The 21,683-nt window shown below is 54.8% G+C and overlaps 9 protein-coding genes across 9 annotated transcripts; 6 read left to right on the top strand and 3 right to left on the bottom strand.

The window, feature by feature from the left end:
• Positions 1–70: 70 nt before the first annotated feature.
• PFLUO_LOCUS7340 (uncharacterized protein) lies at positions 71–3,481 on the top strand (the record flags this gene model as incomplete). The annotated part of the gene is made up of 2 exons (XM_073784973.1): positions 71–377; positions 435–3,481. The coding sequence occupies 2 exons, from the start codon at positions 71–73 to the stop codon at positions 3,479–3,481; spliced, it is 3,354 nt and encodes a 1,117-aa protein (XP_073641375.1).
• Positions 3,482–3,665: 184 nt separating this feature from the next.
• On the bottom strand, positions 3,666–3,979 carry PFLUO_LOCUS7341 (uncharacterized protein; the record flags this gene model as incomplete). Its single annotated transcript, XM_073784974.1, has 2 exons — positions 3,666–3,876; positions 3,930–3,979. The coding sequence occupies 2 exons, from the start codon at positions 3,977–3,979 to the stop codon at positions 3,666–3,668; spliced, it is 261 nt and encodes an 86-aa protein (XP_073641376.1).
• Positions 3,980–4,409: 430 nt separating this feature from the next.
• Positions 4,410–7,130, top strand: PFLUO_LOCUS7342 (uncharacterized protein; the record flags this gene model as incomplete). The annotated part of the gene is made up of 1 exon (XM_073784975.1): positions 4,410–7,130. The coding sequence occupies one exon, from the start codon at positions 4,410–4,412 to the stop codon at positions 7,128–7,130; it is 2,721 nt and encodes a 906-aa protein (XP_073641377.1).
• Positions 7,131–7,467: 337 nt separating this feature from the next.
• On the top strand, positions 7,468–8,301 carry PFLUO_LOCUS7343 (uncharacterized protein; the record flags this gene model as incomplete). The annotated part of the gene is made up of 2 exons (XM_073784976.1): positions 7,468–7,505; positions 7,563–8,301. 2 exons carry the CDS (start codon positions 7,468–7,470, stop codon positions 8,299–8,301), a joined length of 777 nt encoding a protein of 258 aa, XP_073641378.1.
• Positions 8,302–9,632: 1,331 nt separating this feature from the next.
• PFLUO_LOCUS7344 (uncharacterized protein) lies at positions 9,633–11,761 on the top strand (the record flags this gene model as incomplete). The annotated part of the gene is made up of 2 exons (XM_073784978.1): positions 9,633–11,352; positions 11,448–11,761. 2 exons carry the CDS (start codon positions 9,633–9,635, stop codon positions 11,759–11,761), a joined length of 2,034 nt encoding a protein of 677 aa, XP_073641379.1.
• A 65-nt stretch (positions 11,762–11,826) lies between these two features.
• PFLUO_LOCUS7345 (uncharacterized protein) lies at positions 11,827–12,352 on the bottom strand (the record flags this gene model as incomplete). Its single annotated transcript, XM_073784979.1, has 2 exons — positions 11,827–12,010; positions 12,156–12,352. The coding sequence occupies 2 exons, from the start codon at positions 12,350–12,352 to the stop codon at positions 11,827–11,829; spliced, it is 381 nt and encodes a 126-aa protein (XP_073641380.1).
• Positions 12,353–13,107: 755 nt separating this feature from the next.
• PFLUO_LOCUS7346 (uncharacterized protein) lies at positions 13,108–14,808 on the top strand (the record flags this gene model as incomplete). Its single annotated transcript, XM_073784980.1, has 1 exon — positions 13,108–14,808. One exon carries the CDS (start codon positions 13,108–13,110, stop codon positions 14,806–14,808), a length of 1,701 nt encoding a protein of 566 aa, XP_073641381.1.
• A 1,352-nt stretch (positions 14,809–16,160) lies between these two features.
• On the bottom strand, positions 16,161–19,436 carry PFLUO_LOCUS7347 (uncharacterized protein; the record flags this gene model as incomplete). The annotated part of the gene is made up of 1 exon (XM_073784981.1): positions 16,161–19,436. One exon carries the CDS (start codon positions 19,434–19,436, stop codon positions 16,161–16,163), a length of 3,276 nt encoding a protein of 1,091 aa, XP_073641382.1.
• Positions 19,437–19,909: 473 nt separating this feature from the next.
• On the top strand, positions 19,910–21,024 carry PFLUO_LOCUS7348 (uncharacterized protein; the record flags this gene model as incomplete). The annotated part of the gene is made up of 4 exons (XM_073784982.1): positions 19,910–20,037; positions 20,093–20,124; positions 20,179–20,509; positions 20,568–21,024. The coding sequence occupies 4 exons, from the start codon at positions 19,910–19,912 to the stop codon at positions 21,022–21,024; spliced, it is 948 nt and encodes a 315-aa protein (XP_073641383.1).
• Between the last annotated feature and the right edge of the window lie 659 nt (positions 21,025–21,683).

Below are 21,683 nucleotides of genomic sequence, written 5' to 3' on the forward strand. Positions count from 1 at the left end.
TCTCAGCTGCCATGCTCTGAATCTCCGCCTTCCCCGAGGACTTCGGCCAGGCAGCATTAAAGCACCTGCGATGTCTATGCTAGCCTCCCTGCTCCGTCCCAAGGGACCGCACCGGCAGTCGGAAAACTCGCCGTTGTCACCCCCTCACGCGACCAGAGAAACTTCACCATGGCTTCGAGCTGCCACCCGACCGAGGATCACGCGACGTTACCGCCGAATCGGACTCCGCGACGTGCCAGAGCTCAATGATGCGAACGAGAACCTGGAGGACACCTGGATTGAGGAGGAGGAGGAGCCAGAAGAAGAGGAGGGAGAAGAAGAAGATGGCCTGCTCGAATCGACACCGCTCTTGCCCATCTTCTCCGCATCACATCTGGGTAGGGCCGCATGCCGATCCCGGCCAACAGCGTGAATTGACCAGTGACGGTGTTTAGATGCCCTGCCGGTGTACGACATCACTCTTGCCATCCGTCCATTGATTGCCGCCCGCTGCGAGACCACGCTGTCATGGGAGCAACTGCGCTCGCCCCAGGTCTCGCAGTTCCTGGTCAAGCCCATCCAGCAGCAGATCATGACCGACCACTTTTCACGCGCGACCCTCTATGCGTTGATGGCCAACTGCCTGCAGTTCCAGAAGGAGGTTCACCTCCATCCAGAAAACAGTGGAACCAGCCAGACTCGAGCAATGGTGAGCGAACTGCTTGCAATCAAGTTGTTGAAGGACTACACTACCCGCGAATTGATCGACGCCCTCTCCTACGAGTTTTATCCCCTACAAGGCCAGGATCCGGCTCCGGGATTGCCTCAGGGTCCTCGGCGCAAGCGATTGGCGGGAGCTGGGCGAGTATCCTGTCTCGAGGTGGCCATTCGTGCCCAGGCAAAACGGTTTCTGGCTCATCCGGTGGTGGTACAGCAATTGGAGGCCATATGGGCCGGAACGATTGTCTTCCATTCGGCTGCTGATAATCTACACCGTCGAGTAAAATGGACTTCCACAGAGGGACACAACTATGGGACAGCCGCGGACCACAATGGTGACTCGACACTAGATTCTCGGACGGGCTCCTTCCGGCGCTCAGTGACTCTGTACAACCCTCGAGATGCGTCGCTGTTCAAGCTTTCGCGACTGAGAGTCCCGCGCTACCGGCAGTTCCTCTCCACTCTGTCTTTCGCCGTGCTTCTTGGACTGTTCCTGGCGGTGTTACAACAGCACAGTGGGCAGATCACGTCGCTGGAGATTGTCTTCTGGCTCTGGAGTGCAGGATTCATGCTGGATGAGATTGTTGGTTTCAATGAGCAGGGCTTTAGTCTCTACTTGATGAGCTTTTGGAACTTGTTCGACCTGGGGATTTTGCTGCTTCTTTTCTGCTATTACTGCCTTCGGATCTGCGGCGCCATTTTGCCTGGTCCGGATGGGATGAGACTGTCCGACCTAGCCTACGACGTTCTTGCAGCCTGTGCAGTACTGTTGTTTCCTCGACTTTTCTCCATCTTGGACCACTATCGCTATTTCTCTCAGTTGCTGATTGCTTTTCGCATTATGGCATCTGATTTGATCGCCGTGTTTGTGCTGATTGTTGTCGCATGCAGCGGATTTTTCTTCGCATTCCTGTCCTTTGGGGACAATCACTCTCCCAGTGAGATCGCGTACGGCTTGTTCCAGATGTTGATGGGGTTTACACCCACCGCGTGGTCGATGTGGGATGAGTACAACTTCTTGGGCAAGACCATTTTGACCGTCTTTCTCTTCATCTGTCACTTCGTGGTGGTCACCATCCTCATCACCGTGCTTACGAACTCGTTCATGAGGATCGTTCAAAATGCCAATCAGGAGCACCAGTTTCTCTTCGCCGTCAACACGATCTCGATGGTGAAATCAGACGCGCTTTTCTCTTATGTGGCTCCCACAAATATTATCGCCTGGCTTGTGGCGCCGTTCCGATATCTGATGCCTTTCCGCCAGTTCATTCGGCTCAACAGAACCATCATCAAGATCACACACTTGCCGATTCTGTTTACCATCTGTTTTTATGAGAAAACCATTCTCACCGCGCGCGCAGTCGAGCCAATGGACCTGATCGAGGCCACACCACGCGCAGAAGCAGCCGGTCTCGCCCACAACTGGCAGCCTCGGCGATTCCGCGCGTTCAGCACCAGGGCTCCGCGTCTAGTTCGTGAACCATCAGTGGCGACATATCACAAGGACCAGGCGCTAGAGGAAGTGTTCCGCGAAAATTTCGGAGATAGTCAGGTCCGTCATCGTCCGGGCACACTCCATGGGAATCGGAGCAGCAGTGTGATCAAGGACTGGATACACGAAATGGGCTCGGGGCCTGTTCATCCTCCGGACGAGCAGGATCCTTCAGAGGTGGATCGACTCGAGATGTTCCCTCGACGATTCAGGTTCCCCTTGCGCCGAAACACATTAACCAGACCTCGAAATTTCACCGAAACGACCCACTCAGTGGCCTCTAACCCTGAAGAAAGAATTAGCCATTTTGACAGCCCGGCGTTCCAGCCTCGGCGTCCCAGAGGGCTTCGATCACCCACAAAGGCGCGGGAGCCTTCTCAGCACACCGACATGGAAGGAGATGATGAACTCACCAGCGAGGATGGGGATTCGCATGATGATCAGCCCTCGACTAAGAAGGCCGTTGGCGACGATGCCCAGCCAGTTGAGAGCACTGCGAAACCCAATCTGAAATTTTACACCTCTCGACCATCCACTTCCCGATTGGCATCTCGCCGGAACAGCCCTAACCGACGTCCCAGGCACCAGCGAACTGTCTCTGGCGTCACCATGCTCTACAATCCCATGGAGTCGGCGGATGAGAAGATTGATGGTGAGATGATACCTCCACACCCCAACGTCGATTCGTCAGACGACGATCCAGTTCCCCTGACTTCTACTTCTCTCGATCGAGGCACCATGAAGAGACAGCCGGGGGGTGCAGGCCGGGTTCGACATGTCTCGCAGGGACTCAGCCCGATCTCCGTCCCCGCTATGGAACATCTTTATCTCCCCAATCGTCCAGCAACGGCACGACCCCGAGCCCCCCTCCTGTTCGACCTAGGATCAGACCTCGGCGACAACAAAGCAGTGGCTGGTGGGTTTGCCGGCATTTTGCCCTCCAGCTTCAATACGAATCTTCCCCTTGCGACAGGAGGCCTGCGTCGCTCCGACATGTTCAGCCAGCCACAAGATATGCTCAGCAAACTGGTCCTGGCTCGCATGAACAACATCGAAGAAGGATTCCGTGAGGTTATCAAAGAGGTCAAAGATCTCCGTCGCGGCGGATCTAGTCGCAGCCGGAGTCGAACGGATGAAATCCAGCCTGCCACCCGTGAGCGAAAGAAGCGCGGTGACCGAAAGGAGCAGAAGAAACGCTCGCAGACGTCTCAGGACAATCCAGCGGGCAATGATGGACGTCCATCCGGGGAACTAAATGCGCCCGACAATGCGACACGGGCGTCTAACTAGTTCTTTCCCTCCCTCCGTCCCTTCGTTTCGGCCTCGGGCTTTTGTACAAGTCTACAGGTGTGGCTTTCTTTCCGGTTTGATGCATAGCGCATGGAATTTGTTTTGGCATTTCCCCGTTGCATAGTACATATTGCACAAGCTGTCCATACACGACTACCAGGCCTCCTCCAATGCAAAACGATCCTCACACCGACCCCCGCGGCACCGAGTACCCCTTCCGCGGCGGCTTGGCCGTCTTGTTGCCCGTGTCGGTCTGCAACGAGTCACCTCCCCGGAAGGCCTCCATTTCCTCATTGCTAGTGACGTACGCTCCTTTCTGAGGGGCCATCATCCGGAAGAGCAGCCATGTGCCTCCGATGACGCCGACGATACTGAGGATGGCGATGTTGCGGGATCTGGGACATGGGTTAGAGAGTTGAATGGAAACCGATGTTTGAAGCATGCGCACTTCATCGCTGCCCCGCGACTCCGGTGTATATCCCCTGTCACGACGGCCATTCTGTAGATATAGATTTGAGTATGTCTGTCTGTTCCGGGTCAATGATGGAGTTGTTGTTCAGGAGAAATAGAAGGGGAGGGAGATATTTACCGTGATCTGGCGGGAATTACATCCCTATGAGCGCATTCTGATAGCCTGCCTACCTCAGGTAGTGATCCATGGACATCCGAGCCATGGGAAGGACATACAATACATACTTCACATAGATCAGAGGACCAACGGACAGAGCCCCACTTCGCGGGCAGGTACCAGGTACCTACAACCGCCACCCGTCGCAGTGCCACACTCAGGTACCCAGAACATCTGTGAGTGAATGCTTCAGCCTCACTGCTTACTTCGCCTGAACAATGCAGGCTGGCCGTGCGCCTGATTGGCCCTGGCTAGGTCGCCACTCACTCTCCTGCTTTGCTTCTTCTCCATCTCCCAAACATGTCCTCGGAACCACCCCTCGTAGCCACCGATGAGCACCTCCAGCGGTACTTCGACATGACACCGGCAGAGGGACAGGCGCTGGGACAGGCGCAGCAGCAGGAGCAGAACCAGCAACAGTCGCCCCAGACATTCCGTTCTCCAACTACACCCCATAGTTTTACGAATCGTCCAGCCCCGTTGGCCAACGTTCTGCCGTTGCTGCTGCTCGACGGCGCCGACACGCTGGTGTATATTGACCCTCCCCCACAAGATGTGGACAATACCACATGGACTTCCTCAGGCCAGACAACCCCCCACCGCGTTCACAGCGAGAAGCTGCTGAGTTCGGGCTCGACCTTCTTCAAGAGGGCCATTCAGCCGCGCTATCAAGCCCAGGTGCGTAAGCGGCGTGGGTTGGCCGATAGACTGCCCAACGGCATCAAATATGTGATCGATCTGACCCCGCCTGACGCGGATGAGGATGCGATTATCTTCATGACGGAGCTGTCGTGTCCGATGGCCATTCGCACCTGGGCGCTGCAGAAGACCCTCTGGAGTCTGCCGTCCGAATGTGTCGGGGGCAAAGACGAAATAACTTGGCCTGAGGAGAACGAAGAAGAGCCGCTGGATCCGTTGTCGATGCCTAACGACGATGACGAGTTGTCGAAGACGCTTAATCCCCCCGAGAACACCATAAGCGACTTTCTTGCGACTCAAATCAAGAAGTCTGGCTTACCTGTGGAATACTCGCCCCATCGGCATCGCGAGGGAATCGAACACATCCTTCATGTTTTGGAGGGTCTAAACCCAAAAATCGACACCCCGTGCAAGATCTGGACTTTCTATGGGCTGGCGAAGATTTTTGACGTCTTGACGGTGCCGGCCATAAGTAACCACCTTGTTTCTTGGTTCTACGACTCGACCAACACGAACATCATCCAGTTCCACCCTGAGGCCGCATACCGGGTGGGCTTTGGACTCCAAGCGGCTGGCCTGTGCCGTGATTCGTTTGTTGGGCTTGTGGCGGACGAGGCTCTTTTGTACCTGGTTCGAGCGGCGAATCAGCAGCCCATGGATCGCAATCAGTGCCAAACCCTCGCCTGCAGCCGGATTCATGATTCACTTGATGATACCGAGGTGCAACGCATCGAGTACGCTAGTAAGAGCTTTGCAGACCATGTCGTCAACCGCTTTCTTCACTTGATCGGAGAAGAAATGAGCTGGATGAACGGGTTGGCTGAATTCCAGAAGCTTACGAGTCATCTCGGACAATGGCCTGATGATCAAAATATCGTGCTAGTGCTCATTTTGACGTTGAAGGACTACGTCCGGAGCAGATTATACGCGGAACTGCGCAAGGCGAGGGACACGGCGCGGACAACGTCTGTGATCCCATCGGAGTCTCATGGTACACAGGGAGCGTTTGACCCCTACAGCGATATGGATCACCTTGCCCCTGGGGTGATATATAAACGGCAACATATCCTCCAACGAATTTTGGGCAAGGCGTTCTGGAGCCGCCTTCTCGGTGTCACCTTGAGCGGGGATTCAGAGCACCAATCACTTACTAACCCGGAATTCCAAAGACATCGTTCGATTCGTGATCTGGGCAACGGTCTACCGGCGTTCAGAGACCAGGGATATGCGCGCATTCGTCGCGTTGCTATTGACGAGGTCTGGTCACGAGTCAAGGATTTCAACAAGGCTGTTTCTTGGCAAGCCGCTTATGACAATATGTCAACCACTAAGACTCCGTGTTCGAACTATGCCAATCCTCCCGCTATGCCGACGTGGAATCTAGTGACAGATCTCCGCCGGCCGGGACATGGCTATCGATCCAGTCAGGCGGATACGGGCGGTGATTCGATCTGGAACTCTGAAACTCCAGGGCCAACCCTGATGAACGCCGGCCAGACCACGAGTTTGGTCACAGATCTGCAGCGTCCGGGGTTCGTTGCTGCACCAAGCCATGCAGCTGCGGAGGGGGCCTATGCCACCGGCTCTCAGGTCAGCCCATTCTTCCCCTTTGATCTTCCAGTCCCGAATACCCTACGCCAGAACCAAACGCCAGGGTCGACCATGAACGACCCCACCGTTCTGAAGTTCCTACCGGACGAAGGGTGGACTAGACAACACAATCAGTTTGAACTATGGGTCTTCTTCGACGAAGTCTCCAAATACTTGAACAAGTATGCGTATGATATGCTGTACTCCGAGGAGATGTCCCTTGCGGACTTCAAGCACTTGAACACCCTCTTCGTCCTGACGGACAACGAATACCGATTCCTACCACTATGGGCGGGCGGCAATGATGACGGAACCGGCGGCGTTTTCACTGACCACGATATCCCCAATATGGAAACGGGGGGGTTCTCGACGCCCGGGCCCGCCGTGCACACCGGCAGTCTCGCATCTACCCAAGATTCGTTCAGCGAGATCAATCCTAGTGATTCGCGAAGTACGATCCAGCGGGCATCGCATGAGGCGACGAATAGCCATGTCTCAGAGGTCATGTCCATGGACTCGATGGAGTTGACCAATGACAGCGGACAAGCTCATGTCTCAGCTGTGAATCACGCCGATGCTATTCTGTCGGATTGGTCCATGGAGGATACGGAGGAGGAGCTCGAGCTGGACAGTGACAGCACTTTGACTGCCGGGTCTGCCTCTGATGCTGGAGATTTCGATATGGATGAGGATGAGGATGTTGGGTTTGAGCTGGTGGATGGACAACACTGAAATCTGTCTAATGATTTTGATCTATGATTGACGAGAAACAAATAACTAATACACGAATAAGGACTCTATTGGGTCAAAATAGTATAGTACAGTATATAGTAGTACCGATCACATGATCCTCCCTCCACCTGATCCGCCGAAGAGCTTCTGCAACATCACCAACACTTTCATTCTTTCACTCAGACAGCCTGACGGTCTCATCAGGCAGAGTGGTATTCCTGGTTTTATCTAGAAGATAAACTCTCTTTGAACTTGAGAGATCCCTGAACATCGCCCTCCCGTCTCAATCAACACAGGGTTCTCCCGTCGCCCAACAGGCCACTGACATCATATCACCATGGCCTCGTCCTCAAAGCCACCGAGCTTCCTGCTCTAGTAAGTCTACTTATGGCACAAGATAAACGATCAACAGACTAACTAAGTCACTTTCAGCTCCTGCGTAGCCCATCGAACCACCATCCTCGCCGAACACTCCTCCCCGGGCACCTCATCCAGCGCGGCCTCGTCCCTAGCATCCATCATCCTCCCCAAGATCTCTCACGACAAGTCCCAAAAACTCACCTACACCCATGAACGCCTGTTCGTCCACTACATTGCCGACTCGCCAACAGGCGCGTCCGCCGACGAGCATGGCAGCCGCAGCAGCGAGCCCAACTCCTACGCACCCCTGAGCTTCGTAGTGGTCGCAACAGCCGAGCAAGGCCGCCGCATCCCCTTCGCCTACCTCCTCGAAATGAAGCGCAAGTTTTTGTCCACATACGCACCCAATAGCACAGACTACTCTGCTCTCCCGGCCTACGGCTGCGCCGCCTTCAATGCCGAGCTGCGCACCCTCCTACAAACATACAACACCGCCCCACCGGCTGACTCGCTCGCCTCTGCACGGCGCGAGATTGATAGCGTGCGCGATATCATGACGGAGAATATTGAGCGTGTACTTGAGCGTGGCGAGCGGATTGATCTGCTGGTTGATAAGACCGATCGGCTGGGCGGGAGTGCGCACGATTTCCGGATCCGCAGCCGTGGTCTGCGACGGCGAATGTGGTGGAAGAATATAAAGCTGATGGTGATGCTCGGGATTGTGGTTGTTTTCTTGCTGTATTTGTTTATCGGGGCGGGCTGTGGTCTGCCTGCGTGGTCCAAGTGCGTGGGCCACAAGAAGGAGGACTGAGTTGAGGGCGACCACACCGGTGATATCTCAGTACTATTTTCAGCGAGCGTGACTTGACCTGGCCGTCTTTCCTGTCTTCTCTTTCTACTTCGGATTTTCATTCCCGGGCTCTCCGATGAGATACGATACGATTGCCCTCTTCCTCTTCTGTTCATTATAGCTGTTTTGTTTGTCACCATCATGGCATTGCTGGCCCTTATTGGGCTGTACATTAAGATCGACAAGCAGTTGGTTGATACTTCCAAATTCCTCTCAAGTATTATCGATGGAGGGAGTCTTTTGGAGTGGACCGTATACCAGGACACCCTAGCATTGTTATGGTTGGGAGATCATCCACGGCCGGCCAATATCTCTCATTGGGCTTGACACGTCCTCTACGAACCCCGCTAGCAAAGTACTACGTGAAACAGTCATGTCTCTCACTATCAAACCCACGACTTCATCGATGCCTCAGGGTGAGTCTGCAAGTGAGACAAATCCACCGCCGGTCCGTAGACCGGTTGGAGATCTGTAGGTTGTTCTACGCCAGTTGTTTAGCTCTATCAACCATAGTGTCCGTCTTGGAAAGAGCGGGATTGATGAGATGATAATCTGGCGACAATAATTCGGGCAAGGGATCTCACTACGACGGAGATTTGAGTGATCCTATATGGGCAGTGGTAAGGGAGAAAAGAAACACCAACAGCACCGTCGACGCTGCCGAATAAGCAGTAGAAAATTTGGATCATGTTCCATTCTTCGCAAGGCAGCTTTTTATCTTCAGAATCAAGACAAATTGAAACTTCAGTGGCCCCAAGTCTATTGGCCTTGAGCGTGATACGTAATGAAGACCTTAGCAAAGCAATTGCCGATCCGCACACTGGGGTTCATGACAGCATTTTGACTAAACCGCTGGGGGAATCGAGAATTGAATGAGCTGAAGGGAAGATGAGAAAAGGTCAAGGTCCTTTTCAAGTCAATGTGGGTTTCCCAGTCACGTGTATCCACTGGACCTACCGCCTTGGTGCCTTGGTGCCTTTGACGCGGTGTTTCTGGGCGGATCGCGCTTCTGCCTTTCTTCTTCTTCTGTCCCGCACAACACCTGCCCAGAACACAGCAAGCAGTCTTGTGCGCGCGCTGCTCTGTGCGCGAAACATTGCTTGCTTTCTTTTATTCTTTTCGGAGCTTCGTTTTCCTGACCGTGATTCAAGCCCCGAACTGCTATCGCAAGCGTGAACGTCTTATCACGACTACCTCCCGCAACCGCAACCCACGCGCCGATCGCTAGCCATGGCCATGATGCACTAATCTAGGGCCCAACATGGTAAAGCACCTTGGTCCACCAAAGGGACATGACATCGGACTGGTGGCCGGAGTTACTGTCAGAGGAGATGGCATTCGACACGCCTGAGGTCTTGCAGCACAGTGCTGATCCCTCCAGCCATGGTCGCAGACCTCAATCGGCGCAGATGTTTGATGATGCTGAGCAGTCTGCATTGCTATCCCACCAAGAGTGGCTGTCGCAGCAGTCACAGATGAGCAATGCCTACCAGCAATACGGATACTGGTATGGAAGCACCCAAGATCAACGATATGTCATGTCTGGAGATGTCAGCCTCACTCCGTCTCTGTTTCCACCCCAATATCGCCAAGAAGAGCCATTGCCAACTGCATGTGCCGCATACCCTGCTGTTTCTCAAATGAGGCATGTCCCAGCACCTCCAGTCGGACAGATGCAGACGCCCCCAATCCGACAGACCCAGTCACCTCATCAATCGGTTGCTCACCACACTGCCGCCCACAATACCTGTCAAATGTCCACAGGCACTGTTTTGGCTGCTGATCAGGCGGCAGACCTCAATCTCGCAGCACAGGCTACCCAGTCAGCATCTCCCAGCTACTCTTGGCCAGGAGCAACGCAGCAGCAACAGCTGGCACAGATACACGCTAGGCCCCAACAATCTTCGCAGCGAGGTGGCCGCCCAATGACTTCCAAGCCGCTTGCTCCTCGCTCACCTCTCCCGACGACTACTCATGGGCATCCTACGCCGACTCCAGGTCCCCAGCGAGGTCCCCCAGTAGAACAGACCCATGCCAAGAAGCGTCGTTCGCAGCACAACGAGCGCACATTGCACCCAAAGCCCCAGTCACGCAACACCTTGCGCGGACGATCCGATGTGATCCAGAGAATCAAGCCCGAGGATGCCCTAGTCAAGACCGAATACGATCCTGCGACGATTGCCCGCGACGTGCTGATCAATGCCGGGAAACACCCGACGGAGAGGTCTTTGAACGAGCACCTGGAGTCACTGCGCAAGAACTTCGACTTCGTCGACTACCACTCCGACCTTTCAACCTTCCGCTGGGACATTGTCGACCCTGTTGTTCCTCCGGCCGTCCCTGCTGCCAAGGGCACGTCGTGTCACGTGCAAGCCCCCCGTGACCGCCCTCGGCCTCCTGCGCGTGCCTCTGCAGCGCGTCCCCAGGCGGAGGAAACACCCTCTCTTGTGTCCCCCGTCAATCTTCCTTTTTCCCACCCCCACCCGCACCCTCCCCAACTGCTGCCTCCGCATTCGAATCAACCTCCGCCGCCAGTTTCGACCCCGAGCCAGCAGGCACAGGCGAAGCCAACCCCGAAGTCGAGCCCCGCGAAGCCCAGTCCAGCAAAGGCACATCATTCCCCACAATCAGAGGATACTTCGCAGCTAGGGGCTGTGCTTCTATCGTCCGTACCAAGCATGCCTCCCAAGGGGAAGGCCGGTCGCGCGCCGCCCAAGAGGAAGGCTGAGAACAATGCCGAAGATGACAAGGACCAAGATGACAAGGCACCGCTGATCAATTGGCCGGTCTTTGCGTGCAGATGGACCAAATGCCCTGCGGAGCTGCACAACCTGGAGACCCTCAAAAGACATATTGTGAAACTCCACATCCCGAACAACATCAAATGTGGCTGGAAGGATTGCAAGAACCCGGACGGAATGCCTGCTAATGAGCTGTGGAAACACGTTCAGGAGAGCCACATCAGCCCGGTGGCGTGGAAGCTTGGGGATGGACCGAGAATTCATCTTCCTGGTAAGACAGCTTGAAGGACTTACACACGAGAAAATCCATCCCAGGAGTGATCGAGTTTGTTTGATTTCAGGAGTCTAACCTGGATGGTCACATAGAGGAACAGGACAAATATCGGGCACCCGATATTGAGACTACGCTGAGCACCCAGACTGGGGGCCCGGATCCCATCATTTTGCCTGCTCACAAGAATGCGGTCAATGCATACCTCAAGATCCATAACATCAACGACTCGTATGGACGGGCTGAGGCGCTTTTGCGTGGAGGAATTCACTGGAAGGAGCAGGTCGGGCCGACCATTGACAAGAGTGGCTACACCCTGTCTACCCCTGCTCGCCAGTGGAAGACCGATCCTAACGAGGGCATCATGGAACTGGTTGATGACGACGACGACGACGATGACGACGAATAAGCATGCTTTGATATGAGATACCCGGGGGTTTACCAGCATGGCGTTTCTATTTCTGTTTGAGTGCATCACGAAGCGACTGCTTCCCGGCGTTTTTTTGTATCGGGGCTGGCGACTTGGTCTTTTCCTAGCCAGTGGACCATGCCTCCGAATCGTGCAGGTTTCTGCACCGGGTTCCTGTCGTTGAGCAGATGTCTGCCCTTAGGGTGGATGAATATCAAGTTCAGATCAAACCAGACGGTGCCATCGTAGCTGTAATTGTAATTCATGTAGGATGGGATATATCGTTACATTCCGTTTTCGCTCAAGCTGACAGTAATCCTGGTGCCCAAAGACATTCTCAATTGCATTGTTCCCTATAAAACAAAAAAAAAGACCCCAGATCTAGCTCCCTTACGCAGCTGCTGACGCGCCTGCGCTCTCAGCCGATGGCGATGCCACGGAGCCAGCCACCTTGGCCGACTCCCCCGTCTTTGCCGAATCCGCCTCTTCATCCGAGGCGTTGATGTCGAGGAAGTGATAGAGAACAATCATCATCATGGCGCAGGAGCCCAGGAAGATGGCGAGGCGGTAGAGATCGTCGTCGGAGATCATGACGGCGATTGTGCAGCGCGTGCGGGTGACGGGAAGGTGAGTGGAGGGCTAATCCGAAACGAGGCGATTGATCGGCCTAACGAGAAATTGAAAGAGCCGGAAGATGAGGTGGGAGGAATTCGCGATGCAATCGGCGGAGAAGACACGTCGGCACGATTGTTCGGGCGACGCTACACAGGATGGTGCGATCCTGGGCGGGGAGGGGGATAGATGATCAAGCAAGAAAGATTGGAATCCGTTCCGACTAACGGTGTGCAGTTTCACTGCATTGGAAGACAACTTTGAAGGTAGATGTCGGAGGGAAGGGAAGGTGGTGGATGGATGGAGTGATCAGCCCGTGTGGAAGCTCCCACCCGGAGCACCTTACCGCAACGGTAACGACTAGGTCGACTACGGGGGGCACTAATGCTCACTAGACGCACCACTGCGACAAACTACGACTTGTACTTTTGTTCCCGATCGGATCGGTCACTTCGTGCCATAGCAGGAAGTGGTGCAACGAGGGAACGAGTACTTAGTGGTACCTGACCAACCACTTCCACTCACACAGTGCCGCAGGTATCTCCGGGTCACCCGCCCCTCGGTCTGCGAAATACCAACGGTCTCGCCCTCTTCTGCAACTCAACTCCTCTCTCTCTCCCCCTCCCTCTCTCTCTGTCTCCCACTCCCAATCTCCAACTTCCCTCATTCGCTTGAGAACAAGTCCACGCCTTCTCCCTCTTCTAATTATCTATGCGCCTGCCCTCTTGCTCGCCATGACCGATCCACAGGTCCCCATCACCCTTCCAGGCCCCGCAAAACCCAGCCCCTCGCCTCTGGCCTGTCTCCTGTGCCGCCACAAGCACCTCAAATGCGACGGCCAAACCCCCATGTGCGGGCGCTGTGTCCTTACCGGCTCTGAATGTCTGTATACCAAGTCGCGTCGAGGCTACAAGGGCCCATCGAAGAAGCGCCGCGCCGATCCGGACTCACCAGTCGAGACGCCCCTCGACCCAACTACAACGGACTTTATTGATATTTGGAACCCTCAAAATGACTTTACTTATGCGCCGGCCATCCCACTGCCGTCGTCCGGTTCGGACAGTCCGGGCATGAACGATTTATCCACACCGATTCCGCCCTCCGTTCGATCGACGAATGCGCCGTTGACCCCAGACTCTTCCTCATTTCTTGGCGGCGATGGCTACTTGCTTGATATCTATTACACCTACTTCCATGCGGCACATCCGATCTTACCGCCACTCCGGCACCTGTTTCGCTCTCATTTCCCGCCATTCCTTGAGCAGGTCATGAAATTCATTGGGGCCCATTTCACTCCGGCCGCCAACAGTGATACCTACCGCCCTACGGTTGTCGTGGCGGTTCAGGAACAACCGACGTCGGTGGAGAAGGTCCAGGCGCTGCTGTTGCTCGCAATTGTGCTGCACTCGCGCAATGAGCGCAGCGAAGCCGGCGAGTGCTTGGCCGCCGCGGTGGATCTGGCTTTTGAGCTGGGCCTGCACGAGGCCCACTACGCCGTGACGGCCAGCGGTGGCGATCCGATCCGCGCAGAGTGCCTTCGGCGTACTTGGTGGGAATTGTTCATTATTGAGGGCATGCTGACTGCGCTCGGAGTGCAGAGTGTATACCGCACGAGCTTGGTGTCGCTCGAGGTGCCGCTGCCGTGCGAAGAGCGGATCTACCAGAACTGTCTCACTCCTCCTCTACCCCCAACCATTGCTCAATTTGACGAGCGTGTTTTCGCCGATGAGGATCGTGATTTCTCTTCATACTGCTATCGCATTGAAGCGGTGCGGATTCTTGGTCGTGTGGTGGCTCTCCAGGATATGGCAGAGGGCCAGCAAGATCACGTCGAGGCTATCGATGCGCGCATTGCCAGTTGGTTCCATCACCTCCCCGAGTCAAAGGAGGAGCTTGTACGTCCAGACGGGACCGTGGACGAGGTCATGTTCCAGGCGTGCATGATAGTCAACGGCGCCGCCATCTACCTCAATTTCCCACGATCCGACCTTCTTTCCTCTCCGGCGGTTGCCGCAGAGGTGATCTGTGGACACCATGGCCCTATCAGCATTCCTGCCTTTTCCCACCACGCCCACGCCATGAAAGCAGTCAAGGCATCTAGCGAGCTGTCTTCTCTCGCAGCCATCCGCCTCCCAGTTGTGAAGCACACCCCATTTTTCATCTGTGCGCTGGTGCTCAGCTCGATTGTCCAGCTGGCCGCCTGCTCCGTCAAGGCCGGACAGATGCCCGACCCTAGTCGCGACCGTCTCACGCTAACCATCGGTGTTTTCAAATCCTTGGCTCGTACTTGGGCGATTTCTCAGTCCATCATGCGGCAGATCAAAGCCGTTGCGCGGGATGTCATGGACATGGGGCTCCGTCCGACCATGGACTCGTTCGATCTATCTGCTATGCTTGATACTAACCGCTTCTGGGTGCAAGATCCCCCGAATTGAGGATTGGGCATCGCGAGAGAAAAATTTTGACTAGTCATCACTTGTGGTTTACTTTTCAATCCAATCACGCCTCGGGTGCTTTTATACCGAAACAGGGCGCGGGGCCATGCTTGGCTTCCCGTGTCGAAGGATCAGTGATCTTTCCCTATTAGACCTGAACACAGTTCACCGTTCATAGCATGGCGGTACGATGCTACGGTGCCACGCGTACCCCTAACATGCTATAATTAGCACGATGAAGTGGAAATATCGAGAATAATACCTCCCTGCTCCGGTGTCTCGATTCGATGTGTGAGCTCGGGCGGAAGGGATCAGCCGGATGGTTTAGCGCACCTTCATGGCAACTGATGCAGCTCGCACGGCCTGACGCTACCTGCATTATCAAAGGGAGCCAGGCGGAAGCTCATACACAGGACCGATATGGATGGAAAAGCGTTCATGCGGAGAATCAAGAGCTAATAAAGGGCTTTCTGAAATGATATTGAAACACCACGACCGTGGTCGACTATATTTCTGCATTATGTTTACCAAAGCCAATTTGTTTATATAGTCCTGCCAGCTTATGATCATGCCTGGCAGATTGGTGGCTTCCAAAATCAAAATCAATTGAAAGCTGGACGGAGAGAGATCGTCCGATATCTAAGATTAATTGCTTGATTGTTCCAAAATCCGGACCCACGTTAGCCTACTACCCTGCGATCGCAGTAAACAGATACGAGAAAGGGAAACCCTAGTTAGACAGGCGCCATTAGAAAGCAGTAAAAGGAGCGTGAGACAGTACTGCCCTACCGAGAACTAGTTCTAGTGGATGTGCGTTCGGCCACAGACTAGCCCGGCATCTCAGGGTTGTTGCCGAACCCTTACACCTCACGCCGATGCTCTTGAATTGACCAGGGCTGACTTCGTTCCAAATCCTAACATAAAAGTTCTAGATGCAGAAACGGCGACATGACATAATCAAGAGTTACAAGGAAGAGATTTTCGATTTTTGCCTCTAATGCTGTCGCCCAAGGGAAAGAAAGGTCAACGGGTATCTCGCATGGCTGGGTGTGGGTGTTGGATGCGTAACAAATGCAAAAACAAGGAACAAGTCAAGTCAGAAGCTAGGCCCCATAGCCATTGCTTGCTTTTGCAAATATGATGAAATGAAACAGCGCCAAGGAATGAAACCAGTAGGATATCACCGGAAAGTAAAAGAGAAAAAAAGACATAGCCCACAACTCCCTGCCCAATGCTCTTGTCGTTTTCAGCATCGTGTCAAGATCTAAGTGAAACGGAAGGAAAGTATCGTTTGGCTTTTAAGGCCTGTTCGTATTGAAGAAACAGGAAATGAAGAAAAGCTCCAAGAAGGGTTAAATCCTGCCGTCGCGCATTTCCTGCAATGTAGTAGCTCGGCGCGAGACGACATCCTCCCGGCGAACGACGTTTCGGAGGGCCTCGCTGGCCTGGATCAAGCCATCAATGCTGATGGCGTGGTTGGTCATCTGGTGGTTGATGTAGGTGTAGAGGGCAGCGGGTGTCGAGCAGGTCGTGAGCAACTGCTGCTCGTTAAGCTTAAGCAGTGCCAGGGCAACTTGGAAGAGGAATGTGCTTCCCCCTCCGCTGCCAGATGAGTCGTCTTCTGCTGTTTGGGAGATCTTGTCGCCGCCTTCTTTCGCACTCGATGCAGAAAATGCGGTTGTGACCGGACCATTGGCCACGGCACTGGTCACATTGAGACACAAGACCACGTCCCACACACGGTAGAGGGCCTCGGCCGAGAGACAGTCGGTGAACAGGGAAAGAAACCACTGGAACGTGAGTGCTTCCAGTTCAATGCCCAATTCTTCAAGATGGGCCGACAGTCTGGGCAGCAGCTCCGAGATGTACTGCCGGAGGATCATCTGGTCCGCGCGAGACGCCAATAGGCCGTGGTCATAGTAGTGTTGTGGCAGGATGACTTCAATCATCGACGTCAGGATCCAGAAGGCATCCTCGGGTGTCGGCATAATAAGCAGCAGAGACGCCGCAATGAGGTTCATGCCCTGGCAGTAGCCCACCTCCGGGTTGCGGCGTGAGTACGCAAGAAGCACTTCTTTGAGCTTTGGAACGCCGGGTCCCTTGCGGAAGAAGACGTTGTCGGTGAGCGTACGGCGAATGTCCATGTCGATTTGCGCTACCACCGACGAGTCCGGTTCCGACCCGCCGACTTCTCGCACCAAATCATCGTAGTAACCAGGGATTCGCATCGCAGATGCGCCGCTGCATTCTGACCAAACCTTGGCTCGGAGAGCAACGGGGATGCCACCGAGGACAAGTGACCGGAATTCACGCCACTTGGCACGGCCAACCTTGCCTTTGTTGCCCAGACCAGCAATTCCAATGACCTCACCGTCGGCGAGGGTGGCTTCTGGCGTGTCAACCGTCGTCACGGTCCGATCAGAAGCCGCCGCGGCCGCTGCTGCTTCGCCTTCTTTCCTGCGTTCCGCACGCACTTTGCGCAGAAACTCATTCCACCTCACCGTGCGGTCACGCTGCAGCGTATCATGCAGGTCCGTCAGTTGCTCCAATAGCAACTTCACCGGCTCGGTATCAGTGGCAGTAGCGCGCGCTGATGTGTTCGCGGTGGTGGTTTCGTCGGATGGTACACCCGCAAGCTCGGGACGGCCAGCGGTGACTGCCGATGTCGACACCGATGGCTGTGCGCTAGAGTTGACAGACAACGGTACATTTTTGTCCATTGCTCCGGATGAGCTATGAGGACGGCTGTCTCCCGCAGTCATCAAAGAGATGATCGGAGCAGTAGATGGCGTATGAGACAACAGCTCAGTTGGCCGAGACGGCATTTTCAAATAGTCCTGCCAACGACGTAGTCCAACAGACCCACTGTCAGGGTCTTCAGGTGAAAGTGGCGTCGAGCTTTGGGTTGCGGTGGCTGTTTGCAAAGCCTGGGGGATTTCAATATCATCTTCAGGATCAGACGCGTCGCTCCGCCGACTACCCAGAGTCTCGCTAATGCTCAGGGGACGACTGCTGCTTTTGAGAGCGTTGGCTTCTCGCTGGCGCTTCTTTCGCCGCTGATCATAAATAAACCCGAATCGGTCGGTCAGAAATTCGCCTGACTGAGAGTTGTTGTAGGTTTGCGTGAGAGTCGGGGGTCGGGACTCGATGGGGAGAATAGCGTCCATCTCAACAGGGCCGAGGTTGGTCGAGCTGCGGTCTACGGCCTCGGGTGGGCCTCCTTGGGAGAAACTACCGGCTGCACTTCTGCGCCCAGTTGACGGATTCATCTTGGACGTACCAGTAGAGCCAGTGGCAGAGCGGCCACCGGGTGTAGGCAGACTGGCATTGCTGTTGATTCGCTTCAATGCAGCCACCGCAGACATCCCGCCCTTGGAAGACGCCGAAAATGTAGACGGGTTGGCTTTGTCCTTAACCTGATTTCCAGATGTCTGATTGCGATTGGTTTCGGAATCACTCGAGTCTTTTGCAGATTGTCCTGCGAACAACTTGACTGTCCACGAGCCCATAGAGCGAGAGGACTTGCGGGAGTGGATGCTTGCATCGTCGCCGTTGGTAGTAGCGCTAGCAATCCGACGCCCTGATCCACCACTGGGCTGGGTACCTGGCGGTTGAAACAGCTGCTCATCGAGCGCTTTGCGTCGTGCAGGATTGCTCGGCACATGGAGGCGTTCAGTGTTTTCCTCTTCAATCTCTTCCATGTCGCTTTTGACGCTGCTGGCGCGGCTTGTCTTCCGACTGGCCGAGGTCGAGCCGAAGATATAGTCTTGCCAACTGCGACCGGAGCTCTGTCGTTTTCGCGTGTTGCTCGAATCTGTGCTGGAGCCGCCCATGCCGGTATCATTCTCTGATCTTTGGGCACGTATTGTAGACTGGAGATCTTCGGAGGCACTCGGCGGCTCCACGTAGAGTCGAGAGCCAACGGCATCGGTCATGGCCTGGGACATGAGTCCATTGAGGCCCGAGGATTGGGCCGTCCAGTCATTGCTGCTTTCACCGTCGGACTTGCGATCCTCTTGTGGCGAATTCTCCAGCTGATACAGTCTACGCTCTATATCTTGACTCGAGACAGACACCTCCCGAAGCATTCTCTTCAACTCCCGCTCCCTCGCATCGGCACGTTGTCGGAGCGCCGAGATTTCCGCATCTCGTTGGGCCAGATCGCGCGCGAATTGCCTCACGATCTTCGCGGCGCCTGTGTTCGCAATCAATCGCTCGATATGCGCGTCATCGACTAGATGCAGAGCGCCGGGGATATCACGCGTTGGCACGGAGTCTTCAAAGAGCGCTGCCCGGTCGGAGGTATTGGACAAGCCACTTGTAAGCCGTGCCAAGGTGGCCTTGCGGCCGCGAGTCGTTTCGCCAGCACCACCTCCCTCATAGCCGGTCAGGAGTGTATTTGACAAGCCTCGGGTGAGGGTAGGAGTATCATTGGGCGTATCATTGGGCGGCGAAAGCGAAGGAAATGAGGTCAGGTCTGTCGGCGTTTTGGGCGTATTGGGTGTGTTGGAGCCCGAATGCCGTTTCTGGGCTTTACCACGGAGTGTCTTAGCGGTTTGGCTCCTGCTCGACACAGATGAGGCCTGGGACGAGGACCGTCGCTGAGAGTGCGTATCAGGCTCGGCCATGACTCAACGATGGATGGCGGAGAGGGCGGGATGGGTGGTTGCGGACTTCATGAATGCTTGTCAAAGAAGGGGCTGCCGCCAGCTGGCTTGATCGGTGTCTCGCGATGCGGTTTCCTGCTGTCGTTGTCGCGCGTCCTTTGGCGATCGCAGGCGATGACGCGGATCTCAAGAATGCAGGGGGGTCGACGGCAGACATTCAAGAGCTCCCTCGCCGACTAAAACACTATCTGGGAGATTGTCGTCGCTTGCTGACTGCCTGAATCAACTAAAAGATTGTCTTATCCCGCCAACAACTTTTGTTGATGCCCAGTGAGCACATGACGTGTGCGTGCACGTGACCCATCTTGCTGATGTAATCGTTTGGTATCAAGTAACCTTAAGCCTCGGCTCTCCGCATTAATTGATAACCGGGGAAAGCTGAACACATACATAAGGAGCATCTCTCCTGCTTGGTTCTACTGCATACATACACAATGTCCTCCGCAGTCGCCAAACAGCGCCTCCAGGCCCTCAGCCAACAACTAGCGGAGGGTATCCCCGACGAGGGCACCTTTGAGGACATTCCCAAGATCCGCCATGTAGCCGGAGACTCGGCTGGACCGTAAGTAATCGCCAATGTGTCGAGGATCTACTCGTAAATAACATGTATCCCACAGCCGAGCGAAGGGCAAGGTGGTGATTATCACGGGTGAGTCTGCAGCACCTTCAATTCCATGCCGTTTCGTTTCTAACCAGCAACCAGGCGCAAACTCGCCGAATGGCATCGGCCGTGCTAGCGCACACCAGTTCGCCAACAATGGCGCCAAGGCAGTGTACATCTGCGACTTTGCCGACTCGCATCTTGCCACGCACAAGCGGGAGATGGAGTCGTTGTACCCCGGCGTAGACGTGCATGCGCGGCAGTTCGACGCAGCCGATGAGAAGGCCGTGACGGCCGTGATTGACGATGCGATAGCCAAGTACGGGCGTCTGGACGTCTTCTTCGCCAATGCAGGTATCGTGGGCCAACCGAAGATGTTTACCGAGATTGACGGCGAGGGGTTCATTAAGACCCTGCGGACTAATACTCTGGGGTAAGTCGGCGGTTGTTCAAAAAACAGAAGGAGCCAACTGTCTAACATCCCCATGCAGACCCTTCCTGGCTGCCAAACACGCGGCACCAGCTATGAAAGTCACCTCGGCCGCAAAGCCCTATCCCAATGGGTCAATCATTTGCACCGCCTCTGTAGCAGGCCTGCGGTCCAACGCCGGGTCGACCGACTACTCCGCGTCCAAGGCAGCGGTAGTGTCGATCGCACAGACGGTGTCATACCAGCTGGCCGGCACCGGTATCCGCATCAATGCCATCTGCCCGGGATTGATCGAGACGGGGATGACGAAGCCGGTGTTCGACATGGCGCGGGCACGCGGCACGGAGCGCAAGATTGGGCAGTTGAACCCGACGCAGCGAGGAGCAGTTGCCGACGAGGTGGCTCGCGTGGCTTTGTTTTTGGGTAGTGATGAGAGCAGCTACGTCAATGGCCAGGCATGGGCTGTCTGTGGGGGCTTGAGTGCTGGACACCCCGTTGTGCCAGGGAAACTGGCGTGAGCATCTATCTAGCTAGCTGTATATAGAAAGTGCGTTGGTGGGCTATTTTTACAGTGCGTGGCCGACATAGCATACTCAAATTTACTGATCCGGGGTGGTTAAAGCTTGAAACTACTCGTGAAAATAACGTGAGGGAGAAAATGTGCACAGAATTCATTTTTTGAGGTACAACGATTTCAGAGACAGCTTTGCAATAGAGCCATTGAATCAATTCCAGTCCACCAAGAGACAGTTAGACAAAAGGGGAAATATGCATGCGCACACGACAGAGACACAACAAGGAAACCTCGCCTGCAGGCAGGATAGTGGGTGCAAAGTGGATCGCTCTCTCAGTCTTGCACCAGGAAACCAGGCTGAAGACGTGAGATATGAACGGGTAAGTAAATACACAAGCAGGCCGACGACCCATTCCAGAAGGGCGACGGCAAATAGACGATAAACAGCAAATGTACGAGACAAAATCCCGCAAGAGCGACAAAGCACAGGCAGACCAATCAGTCAAAAAAGATGGACAACAGATAAATGGTCGGATGGATATAAGGGAGTATCAAAAGTAGTAGTCGACACGACGAATCGAAAAAGAAAACAACCCACGCCAGAGAACAAGAAAAATTAGGGGGGGAGGGAAAAGAGACTGCAAGGAAAACCGGGAACAAGAA

Source organism: Penicillium psychrofluorescens (assembly GCF_964197705.1).
Source record: "Penicillium psychrofluorescens genome assembly, chromosome: 5".
NCBI lineage: Eukaryota > Fungi > Ascomycota > Eurotiomycetes > Eurotiales > Aspergillaceae > Penicillium > Penicillium psychrofluorescens.